The sequence below is a fragment of the Petaurus breviceps genome, unplaced genomic scaffold (genome assembly GCF_028583685.1).
Source record: "Petaurus breviceps papuanus isolate PSGF00001 unplaced genomic scaffold, PetGlider_PUasm1.0 90823, whole genome shotgun sequence".
Lineage (NCBI taxonomy): Eukaryota > Metazoa > Chordata > Mammalia > Diprotodontia > Petauridae > Petaurus > Petaurus breviceps.
The window spans coordinates 21,903,114-21,923,115 of record NW_027187352.1 but is presented as its reverse complement, the minus strand read 5'-3'; the positions used below and the strand labels follow the sequence as shown (position 1 = coordinate 21,923,115).

Below are 20,002 nucleotides of genomic sequence, written 5' to 3'. Positions count from 1 at the left end.
AGGTGGCACAGTGGATAGTGTTCTGGGCTTGGGGTCAGGAAGACTCATTTTCTTGAGTTCAAATATGACGGTAGACACTTACTAGCCACATGACCCTGGGCAAGTCACTTGACCCCATTTGCCTCAGTTTCCTCATCTATAAAATGAGCTGGAAAAAGAAGTGGCAAAACGACTCCAGTATCTCAAACCAAGAAAACCTCAAGTGGGGTCATGAAGAGTTGGACTTGGCTGAAACAACTGAAAGAATACCTTTATTAATGTAGCCCAAGATCTTATTAGCTTTCCTGTCTGCTTATCACACTATTGATTAATATTGAGCTTTAGGTTCATTAGGACTGCAAGATGTTTTGCATATAAACTTCTGCCTAGCTACTTGATTTTTAACCCAACTGTGAGACATTAATTATACTTACCTCTATTAAATTTCATCATCTTCCATTTTTGCCAGTTGTTCAATGGTCGAGATAGCCAGAGCTGCTAATCCAGAGTGGGGCATCAGGCTCAGCCAGAAGACTCAAATATGTAGAGTATATATAGCAAGTACTAAATAAATGCTTGTTGGCTCAATTAGCTCAAATTATCATCAAAAGGGCTTTGGAGCTAGAAATTAATTAATCCCCCATAGAGAAGAAGTTATGTCGTGGAAAGAGCACCGGACCTAGATCCAGGAATCCAAGGTTCGAGTCTTGGTAACTATAATCCATGGGCAAGTTACACTTCTCTCAGCCTCAGTATTTTCATCTTTATAATGGGTATAATAATACTTGCACTATCTACGTGTGAGGAAAGTGTTTTGGAAACGTTAAATTTAAACTTAAGAGTTATTATTATTATTATCTTCTTATGTCTTCTTTGGATTAAATGGGAACATAAGGAAAATTGGTGTCTATCTATAAGGACTGCTTTCCTGGAATCATAGCCTAATTCTAATTACCTAAAGGCTATGAATGAAGTATCCTATTTGTGAATATTTTTAAAAAATCTTTTTAGAATGTCTACTTATAATTTTGATAACCCATTAAATTCCTGAGAGAATGAGGTTGACAGGAATGCTTCCCCAAAGGGCTGACACCCTGGGCCGAGAGCCATGCAGGGCACCTTAGAGAGACAGCATATGGTTCCACCTCATTATTTTCCAGATGAGGAAACAGGGCCATGGTGTGACTCGCTTAAGGTCACTCTGGGAGTTGGGGTCAGAGCCAGGACTAGAATCTAAGTCTCCTGACTCTCATTCCAGGCCTTTTTTTCATTAGAGCAGATCAATAGAGAATACACACAATTATACTTTTTCAGGATAGATTTTTTTTTGTTGTTTTTTTTTTGTTAGTGAGTGAAAGAGCAGATTAAGATACTGAATGCATGGACTGGGAGTGCACAATAAGTGAGAAGCGCTTCTTTGTCAGCGCAGCTCCTGGGCGTAAATGAATTACTCTTATTGGTGTGTACTAAGAGGGAGCAGCTGCATTGTATGAATGGCTCAGGGAACTTCTTTCAGTAGTGGTATATAGGATTCAGTGGAGAAGGGAAGGCCAGCAGACCCGATTCAAGGTCTCTCTCCTGAACTCTAGTTCCTCATCCCCAAGGGCCTAGTGGACATTTCAGGCTGTTTGTCCAGGAGAAGTTTCAGTCTCCAAACAGTCTACCATAGCCCTCATTATCTTTCTTTGCAGGTTTACCCCTCTTCCATCCCCACCTCCTGCTATAAGGACACCACCATCCTCCTTGTTCAGTCTGGGTTCATACTCCACTCCTCCCTCTCACTCACCTCCCCAAATCCAGCCAGTTACTAAGCCTTGTCATGTCTTTCTCCATAACTTCTCTTTCATCTGCTCCCTTCTCTCCACTCACACCCTCGTTCAGGCCCTCCCTCATCACCTTCACCTACTACAAGTGTAAACATGCCAGATACTTATTTGAGAAACCCGGGGGTACCCTATTGCCTCTAGAATCAAACATAAACTTTTTGGGGTCATTTACAGCCTTTTGCAACCTGGCCCTTTCCAACCTTCTCAGTTTTCTTATGTGTTGTGTGTGGCCCAGCCAAATTGGACTTTTTTCTGTTCCTCAGAAATGACGCTGGGATTTTCGTGCATTGGTGACCTCCTGTGCCTAGAATGTATTGTCTCTATCTTTCAGTAGCTGTGGTTTTCTGCAAGGCCAGGTCAAAGCACTACACAAAGCCTGTCCTAGTTATGAGAGCTATTACTATCCTACATTCAGAATCACCTTATATCTGTAGATACCCTTCTCTATGTAAGTGGGATAGCTAGGTGGTTCTGTGGATAGAGCCCTGGGCTTGGAATCAGAAAAATTCATGCTCATGATTCAAATCTGGCTTCAGACACTTACACACTGTGTGACCCTGGGCAAGTCCCTTAACCTTATTTGCCTCCGTTTCCTCATCTGTAAAATGTTCTAGAGAAGGAAATGGAAAGCCACTCCAGTGTCTTTGCCAAAAAAAACCCCAAATGGAGTCATGGAAAGTCAGACATGACTGAAATGAATTCCAGAACAATCACAGCCTATATGTAAATGTCATCTTCCCTGCCTTGTCTATAAACTCCTCAAGGTCAGGAATTCTCATTTTTGTCTTTGTATTGCAAATGTCCAGCACACTTTAGGAGCTCAATAAATGTTTTTTGATGAGAAGTAATGAGAATCGGCCACAAGAAAGCAGAAGCTTGCAGTGGTGGTGAGAGAGTTCTGTTCTTGGAAATAGAAAGCCTGGGTTTCAGACCTACTTCCATTACTTGTGAAACATTGGATGAAAGAGAGAGATGAAATGCTTCTCACCTTGGCAGTGAAAGCAGAGTGGTACCATTGACAGTAATCAGGAAGTAGGAAGGACTTCAGGGAGACCAGTTAGACAGGCTGAGTTTGGAATGATGATAGAGATATCACAGAAGAGCCGTCTTGTAGAATTTGGAAGTAGAGAAGCGCATCTAAGGAGAAGCAGTGCAGAGCAGTAGGGTTAGGACTCAGAAAGCTGATAGGAATCATGAAGGTCATAGGGCTTCAGAGGAAGTTCATACAGTGAAAAAAGAACAGAGGGGCTAACCCCCAATCTTTGGTGAACAAGCATACTTTTAAGGGGTCACTAGAAGCCATCAGATATAAAAGCAGAGCTAGGAAAATACTGTGGTTAGGGAGGAAAAAAATCTTAAGGAATGAATGAATGATCAGATGTCAGCAATGACAACAGCAGCCTCTATGTGTCCAATTAAATGTTTACCTTTCTCTGTTTGCATTTGGGTTTACCATTTAATTATCTTGTAAGCTTTGCCTTATACCTCCCTCTCCTGAAAAGTGATAGAAGTTGATTTACTTCCCATGAACTTCCTCAGGTGAATGTAGGCAGTAGTAAAATACTTGAGGGTTTGCGTAATTAAAAAAATTCAGCATGAATCGAAATGAAAGCCCTGAAAGACTCTCTGCTCGATATTTTTTTCTACATGAAGCACTTTTTCATTGTATCACGTGAGCTTAATACATCTTGTAATCTAATACAAACAATGCATTTTCACAGCCCGGATGGAAGGTTGATTCTTAGAAGGTATATATTCAGTATTTTAAAACAGTGTTGGCAACTTGTGTTGGCATTTTCAGAGAGAAGTAGGGATTTAACTTTACATAATTATTTGGACACACTTAGTTTGACCAGATCTGTTAGAACTCATCTTTGTACTTTATTTTTTTTTTAAGCAATCGGGGTTATGTAACTTGCTCAAGGTTACACGGCCAGGTGTTTCTGGGTGGGTGCTAAGTGTCTGAGTCCGGTATTCGATCTCCAGGTCATCCCAACACTGGAGCTGGTGCTCTAACCCGCTGTGCTACCTGGCCACCCCTGTGCTTTATTTTTAAAATATGCACATTTCCAGTGAGACACAAATCTGTAATTTAAGAGCTGAAACCAAATATCAATACCATGTTACAGTGGAAAAAAGGATGACTTTGGAGTCAGAAGACCAGGGTTTGAATTCTGGCTTTGCCATTTAATTAACTTTGTAACCTTGAAAAAATTAACTTAACCCCTCTGCACCTCATTTTCCTCATCTGTAAAATGATAGGATTGGATTATATGATCTTCAAGGTGTCTTATATCTCTAAATCTATGAAACTCAATGGGAACCTTTACGTTCATGTTTTACCAATTCCCACTGGTTAGAGGATTATTTAAGGCAGCTTGTTGTAATGACTAGAGAGTAGGCCTGGGAGTCTGGGAGATTGGGAAGAGCCAGCACCCACTAACTTTGTCACCGTGGACAAGACAGATTTCCTATATTATTGAAATCACAAGTAAGTCGTATCCAAGAAAATTCTAAACCAAAATTGTACCTGGAAAGCCACATCCGTAAGAAAAAGTTCCTAATGTAAATATCTTGAGTATTATTTATAAAACTTTTTAAAAACAAAGCACACGGATCTGTTATCTCAAAAATGTCTTGAAACATTATGATGCCCGTTTGGTGAGATCTTTGGCTTTTATTGTACAGCTTTCATAGTTTGCATATTTTAGTTAACCTGCACCAAACCTGGGATGTTGGTCATCATTATCACCAGGTATGCTGTGTTCCAGGCACTGTGCTAAGCATAAAGGCAAAAACAAGATCCTCCCCCTTAAAGAGCTCACACTTGAATTTGGGAGACAACATACAAAACAACTATAAATAAGAAATATTAGATATGTACAACTGTGTACAATTTACATGTAGATACATAGGTAATGTATAAAATATATGAAACCTTATCCTTGATCCATTGATCTTATTATTACTCACAAGTATTCCTTCTCTACTATCTATAACTTTGAGATTCTTCTATATTTTCATAAACTTCAATCCTTCCATCCCTCTCTGCCTAACCCCTCCTTAAACCTATCCTCTCTCTTCTCTACAAGCTTGTCACCTCAACCCTCCTTGCTTTCCCAAGGCCGTCACCCTCTCCTCTGGTTTCAATTTTCTCCCTTCAGAGTTCTTAGAGTTAACTGGTTCAACTTTATACTGTCTTCTTACCAATTATTTCTTTCCAAACAGCAATATGAAATTACTCCTAACATTCACCTATTCTGCTCCCAACACATGTGCTGCTGAATGTCTATGGAAGAAGGCACATAATTGTCGGAGACATCTTCTAGGTAGTACAGTGGAGAAAGTTATAGACAGTCATGAAATCAGGAAGCTCTGAATTTGAATCCTGCCCCTTGGACACTAACTACCTATGTGACCCTGGGTAAATCACACTTAAACTTTCTCAGGCCCATCTTTAAAATAGAGATAAAAATAATAAACACAACTAAAATAATAGTAAAGAACTCACATTTATATAGCATTTTAAAGTTGTTTTTTTTTCTTTCTTTTTGTGAGGCATCAGGGTTCAGTGACTTGCCTAGGGGTCATACAGCTGGAAAGTGCAAGTGTCTGAGGTCAAATCTGAACTCACGTCTTCCTGACTTCAGGGCTGGTGCTTGATCACTGCATCACAGAACAACCCCCTTTTGTTTTGTTTTAGGTCTTTTTTTTCTTAAGCATTTTGAAATTTTCAAATCACTTTACATGTTATCTCATTTGATTTAGATCCTTAAAAAATCCTCAAAATGCTATATAAATGTGAACTCTTTATTATTGCTATTATAATTTTAATAATTATAATTATTTCCATTATTATTACCAATATGCTGGCTGGGTCCAGGTAAGATTTAAATAAACTCATTTAGGCCCTCTCTGTTCTTTGCTGATTCCTTTTACTCTTCCTTGATTGACTGACTTTCTCTTCCATTCCCCCCAGTGTCTGTCTCAAACATTCTCTTCTCTCATGTCACCCAGACCTACCTTCCCCATTCCCTCTAAATAGAAGACCTCTTTTCTGGAAAAATTGAGTATGCTCATCCTCTCAGTGCTATACTTCAAATTATCCTATGTCACCTGCCACCCTCTCCTCCCTTCCTCTCTTCCCAGAGAAAGAATTCTCCTTTTAAATCCTCTCTTTGTGCCCCTGGCCCCATCCCCTACTATTTTCTTTGATAACTAGCCCCCCCTCATTTACTCTTCTCTCTTAATTTTCAATCTCTCCTTATCCCCTGGCTCTTTCCTATGGCTAACAAACATCCTTACTAAATCTTCACCGGACCCTACCATTTCTTACTTAAGACTTAGAGTCATACATCTCTCTTTTCCTTCACAGTCCAAGTCTAAGAAAAATCTTTTTACAGTCAGTGTTCATTTTCTCACCTCCCACTCACTTATCAGCATCTTCACATTCTGGCTTCCAACTTCATCGTTCAATAGCAACTGCTCTTTCCAAGGTTACCAGGGATCTCTTAATTGCCAAATCTGACCATCTTTTCTCAGGATCTCTTCTCTTGACTTGTCCCATGCCATCCTCATAGATAATCTCTTTCTTCCTTCGGGTTTTATGACATTATTTTGTCTCCTTCCTCTCTGACTGCCATTTATCAGTCTCCTTTTTTTGGATTTTCATCCAAATCTCCAAACCACTTCCTCCCTACTCCCCAAAGAATAGAGTAATCACTCCATAGTAGATCAGACTGGAGAAATATAGGTCATTCCAGTATGTAAGAACAAGTGAAGTAAGGCCAATTTTATTAAAGAACTTTCCATTTAAATTCTTTATGTCTTGTATTTAATTGTTTTTATACGCAAGCTACTCCAAAGTCAGGGATGATTTGTTTTTTGCTGTTATATTTCTGATACTAAGCACATGGATGGTACGTACTTCATATAATAAATGCTTATTGAACATATAACTTTAAAATATACCACGATCTGTGATTTTTGGGGAAACTCCAGAAACTCACTACACATCTAAACCTAATTATTTAACTTTGTTTTTGCATCTCAGCTGCTCAGCATGGTACGTGGCATATAGTAAGCATTTTATAAATGCTTGTTGATTATTGACACCTCGAATCCTTTGGTGATTTTGGTGGGGATAGAGGGATCACAATGGCTCTCCTCTAATGCAGTGGGTCTTGTTCCAAAATAATATTCATGAGGATCAAATGGTTTGCACTCATACACCAACTCAGAACTAGATTGATTTCCATCTGTAATTTAATAGATGAGTCATAGAGAGTTTCTCAAGGCACAGAGAAACCATGTGACCTTTCCAAGGTCATGTAGCTGGGAAATGTGAGAGGCAGGATGTGAATCTAGGCCTCTCTGGCTCCAAAGCCATCATTTCATCTACTATGCTAAAAGGGTGCATGTGTGTTTATTTAAAATCTTTTAAAATTCATATTGAAATCTCTCATATTTTCAATAGATTTTTTAAGATTACTATTAATGGGCACTCTAGTTTTATGTTAAAATTCATTTTAAGATCCCTGATACAAATTCAGTATATTTTTAAAGCTACTATTATTAATGGACACTTCAGCTTTTCACTACACATCTAAAATTGTTTATTTAATTTTGCTTTTATTTGCATCCCTGCTGCTCAACACAGTACCTGTACATAGTAAGCATTTTATAATGCTTACTTGTTGATTGACACCTAGGTTCCCTTGATGATTTTGGGGGGAGAGAGGGATCCCAATGGCTCTCTTCTCATGTAGTGAATCATATCCAATGATAATATCTTGCAGTGATCAAGTGTTGTGTAAAAATATTTTCCTTACAATAACTCTGCTTCATAATGCAAGGACCCCCAACCCACATTGTATAGTCAACATGAGGAATGAAGACTTGGAGAGATGAAATGACCATTTACATGGGTAGTAAGTGCCCAGTGCAGAGGGTGAACCCAATTGCTGTGATGCAGAAGCCAAGTTGGTTTCTAATGTACCCCAGTGCTGAGAAAGAAGATATTCTGTTCCTGTGATGAAGTCCAGTTGTGCTGCTTTTAGAGTGAAACTACTGATGAACGGAACAAATCTATTTTCTATAGATGGCTGGCAACTCCACAGCTTCACCTTTAAGGCACACCTAAGCTGCCTTATATAACTAACCTTTACTATTCATTCTTAACAGCTGAACCAACCCAAATTTCACAAAACAGTTTCACAGAGTGGCCCAGCAGAAAGAACATTGAGCCGAGAGGTTAGAGCACTTGGCTTCCCAGCCAGCTGAGCCATTAGCAAACTCTATGACCAGAGCTCACTGAGATGACATACCAGAAACTGCTTTGCAGACCCCCAGACATTGCAGAAATGTCAGCTGTGGTTATAATTTATATGTGGTTATAATAAAATCATTGGTTACTTTTCTGGGATTCAGTTTCTATGACATGAGGGGGGTCAGTCAGTCAATAAGCATTTATTAAATGCCTACTATGTGCCAGGCACTGTACTAGTAAGCCTTGGGGATTAAAAATAGTATTTTTTATTATTGAATATATTTATTTTATATTTATTGTTAAATTTTTTAAAAGATTAAAAATAAAGGGGACAAAAGACAGTCCGAGCTCACAATTAGGTTGGACTACATCTCATATTTTTGATAAGTATCTATGATTTTACAAGTGTAGTTGAGTAATCATGTAACTTACTGGTTACTTTTGCTCTCAGAGAGTTACCCGAGGGTCAGGGTAAGGGACTAGCCTTCAATCACATAGCTGATATGTGTCTGAGGCTAGATTTGAACTCAGGTCTTTCCTTTGTCCATTATTCTAAACTGTCTCTCAGGTCCCTTAATATAATAACTGATATTCATATGTCACTTTATAGTTTAGAAAATATGTTATCTCCTATGAGCCTCATAAAAACCTTATAGGGTAGGTACTAAAGATGTTACTATACCTATTTTATAGAAGCTGAGGATGAGACAATAAATGATAAACCCATGGTAACAGGTTTAGTAAGCCTCTGAGGAGGGATTTGAATCCAGTCCTTTCTAAGTTCAAGACCAGCACTCCATACCATTTCAGCTCTAAAATTCTGACTAATTTTTGTGGCACTTTATGGTTTACACAGTATTTTTTTCGTGACAACCCAGGATCATGCAGCTAAGAAGGCTCCGGGAGCTGGCTTTGACCCATCACTCCTGACTCTTAGTTCTTTGCTCATTCTGTCATGCCCAGGTTGTGCTACCTTCCCTCGATTTTCCTACCATTCCTCTTTCATTATTCAGCATTCAGCATTTTCACAGATATGCAAGATATCACCGAAGCAGTAAAGTTCACAGTTAATGATTAATTTCCTAATTTAAGTGAATTTCCTAATTATATTAATAGAGAAGACTATGTTGTCTAATATTAGAATATAACTAAGAATATAGACATTATATTCCCTATAAATCTCTTAAAATCATATGCTTTATAACTGTAACTAGTAAAAGTTCTAAAGATTTTAATGGTTTAGAAATCTGAACTAGGAAGAGGTATTTAGCATACAGAATTTTAATTTCACCTTTGCCACTAATTAGGCATGTATCTTTTGAAAAATCACAACTCTCCTGTGTCTTTAGAATGGAAGAGGGAGGGTTTTTAAAAAAGAGAACTCTCAGTGGAATAAGCATTAATTATTAAAGTACTTTGAGATAATTTAGGTCAAAGATAACAAAGCGTTTGAAAACACAATTATAAACTGTCAAAACAATTAACTTCATACTCTAATTAAAAATTACAAATTTATTTAAATTCTTTTGAAAGAATTAGCATTTTAACTTGAGTTCTTACTATAGATTGGTTTATATACTTTGGATCCAAAAGAATGAAGAGAAATGAGAATAAATCCACCATTAAAAAAATGTACTCTTTAAAGTATATTTTTGTGATTAAACACTTCACCTTTATGAAACAAAATCTGAAGCCAATAATATTTTCATTGTTCCTGGGATAGGGGGTCACACATAATTTGAGGCCTTGGGGCCACATGTGGCCCTCTAGGTCCTTAAGTGAGGCTTTTGGACAGAGTCCAAACTTCATAAGGGCCGCACTTGAAGACCTAGAGGGCTCCATGTGGCCTTGAGGCCTCAGATCCCCTACCCCTGGCTGGTCATTTGCTATGGCTCATGTATACATAGACATAGATAGTGTCTACATGGGTAAAAAGTGATTCAATCAGTAAGAATACCTAGTGTATAGTAAAGGTCCCACTATCTTTTTTTTTTAACCCTTTCTATGTTAGATTCCCCTCCCCCAATTAATTGGTACAATTTGCTTCAAATCTTTACTTGCATATAGAAAATTAATGACAAACAAGGACCATATTGTCCTTTTTATATTAACTTGAGTTTTCAGACAAAGCCTAACATAAACCCTTTGAGGTTGGTCATTTTTTCTAATTTTTTTTTCTATCAGAACCTGGAATCATATCTTGAACATATTGGTGCTAACACACAGTAGGTATTTAATAAATGGTTATTGACTGAATTGTTGAATTGGAATGATGGAAGAGAAGACAAAGGGGGATGCAGTATAAGACTTTGTTTACCTGAGCTTAAATAGCCTTGGTTTTTCCGCATTTTATTATTACTATTAGGACTTTGACCTTGGGACAGTTACAGCACCTGAGCCTTAGTTTGCTCAAATGTAAAATGCAAGGGACCTGTGAGATCCTTTCTTTTCTAAACCTATGGTGCCAAGCTTGAGAATCCATGCTGTCTGTAGTCTGAGTTTGACCTCTTTGCTGAAAAACTTGAAAGGCAAACTTCAGAGTTGGCCAGCCCTGTGAACTCAATATAAAACAATCATTTTTTTTTTCTAAAACCAATTATCTTTCTTCCTTCCCTTCCCCTCCCCCACATTCCTTTTTTCCCATATGTACATCAAGATAAACACAGAGATGTACATTTGATTGTCACAATCTGAAAAAAAAATGTTATTAAATTTACGCTATGAAACACAATCTTTCTTCTCAAAGGCCACAAGAAGCTTACTGAGTAACACATGACTTAGCCTCTCATCTGATTAATTCACGGAAATGGATCATAAGACCATTAAAAAGCCCAGAAGCAATTAGAGTTATGAATTGACCATATGTTTTTCCTGAAATGTCACAACCACGATGAGCTTTATCAAAGGAAACCAGTGTGTCCTTTAACAGACACACACACACACACTCACTCACACTCACAACCCCCAACCTAATTTGGAAAAGGTAGAAGTTCATTTGAGGGGTTATGTGTCATATGAATGAATTCCTCTCCCACCCCCTGCCCCTACATACTTGATGTCATTGATTGACTGCACTAAAAAAATACAGAAATAAAAATATTACTTTTGTGTTACAGACTTTGCAATAAGTGTTGCCAGGACTGTCAGGCACCCACCTCACAGTTCTCTTACGTGAATATGACATTTTCAAGCATTTTGCCTTGTTAACCAAAGTACATTGGTACTTAATGGGTCCTTCAATTCATCATATATTGCATGCATTTATTATTCACCTGCTGTGTGCAGGATATTGTGCTAGGTATTGTGGATATAAGAGGCAACTCAAGACTCATCTTCCTGAGTTCATATCTGACCTCAAACACTTACCAGCTGTGTGACCCTGGACAAGTCACTTAACCCTTTTTGTCTCAGTTTCTTCATCTGTAAAATGAGCTGGAGAAAGAAATAGCAAACCATGCCAGTATCTCTGTTGAGAAAACCCCAAATGAGGTCACAAAGAGTCAGACACAACTGAAAATAACTGACCAACAACAAAACTGAGGATATAGAGACAAAATGATGAAATGGTCTTTATCCTCAGGGAGTCCTACAGCGTGTGGTACATCGTAGGTATTTAATATATTTAATAAAAGTTTACTGATTGATTCTTCTGGGGGCATAGCACATACATGGATAAGTTAAGATAACAATACAAAATGAGTTTAAGGGATAATAACTTTTATCATCAGGAAAAACCTTTGTGCAGGAGGTGGCCCATTTGATACTGGAAGGAAGCTAGGGATTCCCAGAGGCAGATGAGGAGGGAGTGAATTCTAGGAGTGAGGGAGCCCCCTGTATGAAGGCACACAGGTGGGAGATAGAATCACGTATAGGTAATAAATAATTAGCAGGCCTTCTTCACTCTCTAACCAGACCACTTAGATTTCTGGTCTTCAGTTATGGCACAAATTCTGGAGATCCAATATTTAGTCTAGGAGGTAGTAACCTGGCATAGAAAGGCCACCATTTGGAGCCACAGATAGCTGCTTTAGAATCCCAGCTCTGCTAACTGCTTTCTGGATGGCCTTTGATTGGGTCATTGATAGGCAAGTTCAGCATCTTTAACATGAGGAGGTGGGACAAGATAATTTTTTAATGCTTGTTCTCTCTCTGAAATTTCATGATTTGTAACTATGATGTCTTGAATATATGAGGCACTTACTACTATTTTGTGAACTATTTGGGAACTTTGGTTTAAAACATCCTAAGTAGGTCATATGAACTCATAATAGAGCTCCATTCTTCTTCTTGTGTCTGGGTTGAGTTACAAAGATACACTGGAACAGAAGCTTGATGGGAGAGCTAATAGAAGGTCCTTCTCCCCTTCCCACTTCTCCAGAACAGATTATTCTTTTTTTGAGATAGAAGAGAGAGATAATAGAGATAGATATGAGAGATCAATGATAGGTACTAGAGATAGATTTAGGAGAGATAATATAGAGAGATATAAAAGAGATAGCTGCACACACACACACACACACTTACACTCAAAGACAGAGAATGAAGCTGAATGTGCAAACCTGCACCTAGGTGTCCCCCTCCATGCCACATTCTTACCTCCCGTGTCTAATCTGTTGCTCAGTCCTGTCCGTTTTTACCTTTGCAAACACCCCTCATATATTCCCCTTGCTTTCCTCTGACATTGCTGCCACCCTGGTGCAAGCCCCCATCTCCTCACCCCTGGGTTATTGCAATAACCTACTGGTGGAGTCTCCCTTCCTCAGATCACTTCCCCATTCAAGACCATCTTCTCCACCCAATTGTCAAATGCCCCTTCCTAGAGTGCAGGTTTGATTATGTCACGTTCCCCCACCCTCCCAAAACTCAGTAAATTCCAGTGATGCCCTTTTATCTTCAGGATCAAATATTCAACCTTGTCTTTGCTTCTTAAAGCCCTTTATCATCAGTTCCTTCCCACCTTTCCTCATATGTCATTATCAACAGACTACATTTTCACTGGCTGTCCCGCATGCCTGGAAAGGTCTTCCTCTTCACCTTTACCTATTGGCTTCCCTGGCATTCCTTCAGATCTCAGCTAAAATTCCACCTTCTTCAAAAAGGGCTTTCTTACTGCTGGTGCCTTCTTTCTGAGATTAACTTCCTCCTACCCTGTACATTTCTAGTTTGTAAGTGGTTGTCTGTTTCCTCCCACCATTAGACTGTGAGGTCCTTGAGGACGGGGCTTGTCTTTTTCCTTTTTTGTATCCCCAGTTCTTAGCATAGTGTCTGGCATATAGTTGGTGCTTAATAAATGCTTATTGATGTTGACTGACAGAAAAATTGGATGTTTATGTCCAACTCGTATTTTTAAAAGTGCCCTTCTAGATTTTATATGTAGATCACTCCTTGAAAACCTGACGGTCAACAAAAGATGGGCCCAATTTATAGAGTTATAGTTCTAATAAAATTACAAATATGTGTTCTCTGCTTTGTTTCCTACAGGCCAAGAAAGATTTGGAAACATGACAAGGGTCTATTACCGAGAAGCCATGGGAGCATTTATAGTCTTTGATGTCACCAGACCAGCCACTTTTGAGGCAGTGTCAAAGTGGAAAAGTGACTTGGACTCCAAATTAACTCTCCCTAATGGCAAACCAGTGTCAGCAGTTCTGTTAGCCAACAAGTGTGACCAGGGAAAAGATGTGCTTCTCAACAATGGGCTCAAGATGGACCAGTTCTGCAAGGAAAACGGCTTTGTGGGATGGTTTGAAACATCAGCAAAGGTAAAAAAAAAATAACTTAAATCTTTGCTAAGTATTAGGTACAAAAAAAAAAGTCACACATATCCCAGTTTGGGTTTTGATTTGTTTTGTTTCTGCTTTTTGAAGAGGGGAAGGTAGGGCAATTGGGGTTAAGTGACTTGCCCAAAGTCACATGGCTAGTTTTGTGTTAAGTATCTGAGGGTGGAATTGAACTCAGGTCCTCCTGACTCCAGGGCTTGTGCTCTATTCACTGCGCTACCTAGCTGCCCCCTAAGCAGACAGTTTTTTTTTTGGAAGGGGGAAGACAGGGCAATTGGGGTTAAGTGACTTGCCCAAGGTCACACAGCTAGTAAGCAACAAGTGTCTGAATCCAGATTTGAACTCAGGTACTCCTGACTCCAGGGCTGGTGCTCTATTCACTGTGCCACCTAGCTGCCCCCCCATATCCCACTTTCTGAGGTAGAGGCTTGAAATCTGGTCATTCATATAGAATAAGAATAAAATACAGAGGAAAGCCATTAGAATTGCAAGTAGGTATTAACTTTTCCTGGTTGTCTTGAAGATGTTCTAGACCAGGGGTGGGTAACCTATGGGCTCGAGATCACATGTGGCCCACTAGGTCCTCAAGTGCAGCCCTTTGACTGAATCTAAACTTTAAAGTTTGGATTCAGTCAAAGCACCTAGTGGGCCACATGTGGCTTTGAGGCCACAGATTTTCCACCTTTGCTCTAGACCTATACAGTCAATTTGGAAGGGATATTTTTAGGGGTCTTTGAAAAACAAATACACATGTGCGTGTGTGTGTGTGTGTGTGTGTGTGTGTGTGTGTGGTGTGTGTAAAATATGTATTTTTTTTATTATTGTTGAGTCACTTCAGTTTTGTCTGACACTTCATGACCCCATTGGGGTTTTCTTGGTAAACAGAGTGGTTTGCCGTTTTCTTCTCCAGTTCATTTTACAGATGAGGATACTGAGGCAAACAGGGTTAAGTGACTTGCCCAGGATCACACAGCTAGGAAATGTCTGAGGCCAGATTCAAACTGAGGAAGATGAGTCTTCCTGACTTCATGCCCAGAATTCTATCCACTGTTTGATATATAATACACACATTAAAAATCTAAAAATCTTACAACACCTTAGATGAATTTAAGTCATCTGGCAAGGTGAACTACATTTTTAGGTATTGAAACAGTTGGCAGATATGATGGTAGTTTTCTTCTGGAGGGCAGTAATATTTCATTTTTCTCTGTATCCTCAGCGTATATGTGTATGTATGTATGTATATATATATATATATAGCATATTGTAGGCTCTTAATAAATGCTTGTTGATTAATTCATTTTTTTATTGCTGAACCTGGCTTATGAAGTTCGAAAGATTATGGAAGATAAGATAATTATTATGTGTTATGCCCAGAAAAGGGCACATATCCCAAATTTTCAAAATAAGGGAAGAAAATGAAGTGCGCAAACTGCAGAGCAGTGAGCTTTATTTTTATTTCTAGCAAAATTCTCCATCTGGGTATTAAAGGGATGATTAGTAAACCCACGGAAAAGGAAGCAGTGGTCACAAAGAGCCATCATGGCCTTGCCAAGAACAGGTCATGCAAGCTAACCTAAGTTCCTTGTTTTTTGATAGGGTTACTAAACTGGTGGGCTAAAGCACTGGTGTAGATATAGTTTACCTAGATTTTAGGAAGCACTTGGTAAAGTTTCTTTTGCTATTTCTTTAGAAAAGATGGAGTATTGTAGGCTACATGAGGTGTGTGGAACTTGCAGCCTCAAGGCCACATGTGACCTTTTAGGTCCTTAAGTACAGCCTTTCAACTGAGTTCAAGTTTTACACAAGAAACCCTTTTATTATGGGGATTTGTTCTGTGAAGTTTGGATTCAGTCAAAGGGCAGCACTTGAGGACCTAGAGGGTCACACGTGGCCTTGAGGCTGCAGGTTCCCCACCCCTGGGCTAGATGATATTAAAACTAAGTGTATTCAGAACTGGTTGGATTTCCAGAACTAAAGAATAGTTATTAATGCTTTTATGTCAGGTTAGAAGGAGGTCTGCAGTAGAATGGTCCCAAATGGCCCTTTCTGCTTTAGCTTTTTTATTTTTATTCTTTGACTTGGATAAAGGCAGAGAAGGGGCAAATCTAATGGGAGACATGGCTAATAGATTGGGAGACAAGGTCAGGATTTTGCCAACTAGAATGCTGGGCTAAATTAAATAAGATACAATTTAATAGAGTTTGATGTAAAATATTAGTATTAGCTTCCAAAAATTAACTTCACAAGTACAAAGATGAGAGAGGAAAGATTACATTGATGTTTGTCTAGAAAAATATTTGAAAACTTAGTGTACTGTAGGTGACTGCAAGTCAACAGATATATTATTTGAAAAATGAAAAACTAGTACAATCTTGGGCTATACTAAGAGAGGTTCAGCTTTTGAGAGTAAGGAAATGCTAATAGTACTGTTAAATTCCCCCATGATTAGACTACATGAGGAGTTTTATGTTTAATTCTGGGCACTGCATTTTATGAAAGATATTGGCAGACTAGACTCCTATAGTGAAAGGCCTTGAGTCTGTGCCATATGAGGATTGTTTGAAGAAATTGGGGATTTTTAGTGCAAGGAAAAAAACTCTCAGGGCAGATATGGCATCTGTCTTCAAGGATTGTCTTATTGTAAAGGGTTTAGAAGTGCTTGATCCCAGAGGTGAAAACTTGAAACAATAGGTAGAAATTGCAAAGAAGAAAACTTAGGCTTGATGTAAGGAGAAACTTGTAAACAAGTAGCTTGACTGCTCAGGAGGCCATTGTGTTCCCTCTCATGGAGGTGTTCTGGCATATGTTGGATCATCATTCGTTGGGTATGTGGTAGTGAAAGTTGTTTGTGGGTTGGACTTGCTGGTCACTGAAGTCTCTTTCCACATGAAATTCAGTCGTTATTGTTTGTCCGTTCTTGAAGAGGACGGTGACATCAGGGAAGTGATGTCATGATGTGTATGTGAACTGGATTTAAGTGAGGGAGGCTATGCAAAGTCACCAGCCTCACTTTCTCCTCTGGAGCCATCTGGTTCCATCTCTCCATTCTGGAAATCCAACCAGTTCTGAATAATATATCTGTTGACTTGTAGTCACCTACAGTACACTAAATTTTCAAATATTTTTCTAGACAAACATCAATCTAATCTTTCCTCTCTCATCTTTGTACTTGTGAAGTTAATTTTTGGAAGCTAATACTAATATTTTACATCAAACTCTATTAAATTGTATCTTATTTAATTTGGCCCAGCATTCTAGTTGGCAAAATCCAGATATAGATCAGGGTGCCTGGAGATGGCCCAGGATGCAGTGGGAGACCATGGCCTTTTTAAAGCTAAGGTCTATGAACAGGTCTCAGTTTGACTAAGGCAGTGCCCATTTACTGATTGAGGTTAGGTAAGAAGGAATAAACATTTATTAAATACTTCTTACTGCCAGGAACTGTGCTAAGGAGTAGGGATACAAAGAAAGGCAAAGGATAGTCTCCACTCTGAAGCGCTCAAGACTAATGGGGAAGACAGCATGCAAATAAGGATATGTAAACACAATTTGCATGTTGGAGGTAATCAACAGGGGAAAGATTGGGAGAGGCTTCCTGTAGAAGGTGGGATTTTTGCTGGGACGTGAAGGAAACAAGGAGGCAGAGCTGAGGGGGGAGAAAATTCCAGGTCTCGGGGAGAACCAGTCAGTGAGAATGTCCAGAGTCAGAAGACTGAGTGTCTTGTTCAAGGCTCGATACCTATATTTGTTTAGTAGTAATGGATGACCATAATTTGGATCCTTTTTGGCTTTGGATAGCTCAGTATCCATAATGGCATGTGCTCTGGTGTTGATTGCCAGTATTTATACAACTTTTGAGCTGAGTGCTGAGGCATGGGGAAGGATCCAAAGAATAATGAGACAGTGTCTGTCCACCTGGAGCATATAGCCTAGTTAGGGTAAGCTTAAACTCATGTTAATTTCAAGAACTCCGTGAGATTTAAGGGCTGTTGAAGACAGCAGGCATAACAATGCAGCACATAGTGAACTACCAGTAAGTGGTCTGGGGAGAGAGGTATCGCTCCAGCCACTGTGATGGTCATGGAAACTAGAGGTGGGATATGACCTGGGTCATGAGAGATAGCTAGCAAATAATGAACAATCAAATGCAACTTCTGCTTTCAGTCTCCCAGGCAGTGATGTGCTGCCTTTGGAATGTCCTTCAGGTGCTATAATTCAGGGTTGTTTTCCCCAGCATTTCCATGAATATTTGGACCATTCTGCCCCTCCTTGTTCACTGGTGTTTTTAGCATTGCCCTGACAGATATCACAGGACTGAAGCAAAATGCTGTTGGGACTGCAGGGGTGGGAGTGAGGATGGGGTTTGTTCTTTAACCTAGATTGAAAGACTTGGATGTGGCATAAAGGTTGGTTAGTATGTCACCAGACTTCCAGATCATTCTGATTAATTTTAAGTATGCTCCAAGGATAAAAATGTAAGGGAAAAGTAAGCTACATAGAAATTATATAATTTCTAACATTTTACGAGAAGGCTCATTGAACATAGACCAGTTGTATTTAATGGGGTCATCTTTAGAATGCCCTAAATTAAATTTGGAGATGTCATGGTTAGACTACCTAGGGAGTTTTGTATTCAATTTTGTATTCTCCATTCTTAAGTTCTTTGGACTGGCCTCTATATTGTAACTCATTTTAGTAACAGGGAACTCCCTGGTGAAGAAGTCTCCTCTACTAACATAGATTGTGAGACTGGTGACTTTGCAAGAGCCTCTTTCACTTAAATCCAATTCGTGTCGTGGCATCACCTCCCTGATATCATGGTCCTTTTAGACAACAACAACTAACATAGATTGTGAGACTGGTGACTTTGCAGAGCCTCTTTCACTTAAATCCAGTTCATGTCACGGCATCACCTCCCTGGTATCATGGTCCTTTTCGACAACAACAACTAGCATAGATTAGCACCTTCTTTGTAATTTATAGTCTTAGACCGTTGCCCAGACCACATAGAGGGTAAATGATTAGTCCATGTTCGGGAAACTAGTACAAGTATAAAAACTGAAAGGCCTTGAAAGTTTTTGATGGGGTTTACCCCTCACCCCACAGATTGTTAAACTACTCAGGAATGAATCTGAGATTGTATAGATTTTTGGTGAGCACAGTATTTACTAGAATAATAAGAAGTGATGAGATTACTATAAATGGAACTTTAAAAGTCAAGGGACTAGGCATCAGTAGCCAAATTTTGATTAAATCTTTAAATTACTTCCAAGTTAGGGACCATTTTAAAAAAATTAGTAATGTTTCATTTCTTCATTTCTTCCTGGGCATCATTAGTGAGGTGAGATGACCAAATTCTGATTTAAAATTTTTAAGTCTTTATAGATTCTGATGATGTTAACACCATTGCATGGTCCAGGCTACTCATCCAAAGCACAGAGCACTGGGCACCTCCAGTAGCAGAAGTCCTAGTTAGCACCACCCTGGCACTTTGGCTATCCACACAGTTGTGACTGCTGTAGAGTGGAGTGGGGTGGAGAGTGTTAGGGTTCAATAGTGGAACAGGGGTTCTCTTGTAACATTGACTTTATGGAAGAGGGAAATTTGCTTTCCTCTACTTTTGTTGGGTATGAAATAGCTTGTGAGGTTTCATGCCCAAATCTCTTGCTAGAATTGTTATGAGGGTCCCATGAATCCTTCTTTGTAGAATTAGAATAATCCTTCTTTGACTCAGAATTGAGGTTCTGTGGAAAATGGAATGGTTGCCCCTGATTTCTCCAATTCTTAACATGTTTCTTTCTCTGTACTTACCTGTCTGCTATTCATTTACTTTCTTGGTTCTCAATTGGTCATTCCATAGGAGCCAGGAAAGAAGGGAAATGGAGCAGTTTGCAGTTGCCCAGTAGCAGAGAATGCACAATGAATATCATCCCAAGAAAAGCTGATCACCTTGCTTTCTGTATCCCTCAATGCATTTTGTGCCTTTTGGTTCAATTGAGAATCCCAGATAGTAAGTAGATAGAACCTCCCCAACTTCATTCCTAGAACACTGTGGCACAGATGTACTCTGCCCCAATTAGATGCTTTCCTTCCTTCCTTCCTTCCTTCCTTCCTTCCTTCCTTCCTTCCTTCCTTCCTTCCTTCCT

General features: G+C 39.2%; 1 protein-coding gene across 1 annotated transcript in view; it reads left to right on the top strand.

Annotated features, from left to right (window-relative positions):
- Positions 1–20,002, top strand: part of RAB38 (RAB38, member RAS oncogene family) — a 53,554-nt gene that overhangs the window by 12,799 nt on the left and 20,753 nt on the right. Inside the window, exon 2 of the mRNA XM_069071042.1 lies at positions 13,555–13,835. Within this exon, the coding sequence (XP_068927143.1) occupies positions 13,555–13,835 (281 nt within the window). The remainder of the gene's footprint in view (positions 1–13,554; positions 13,836–20,002) is intronic.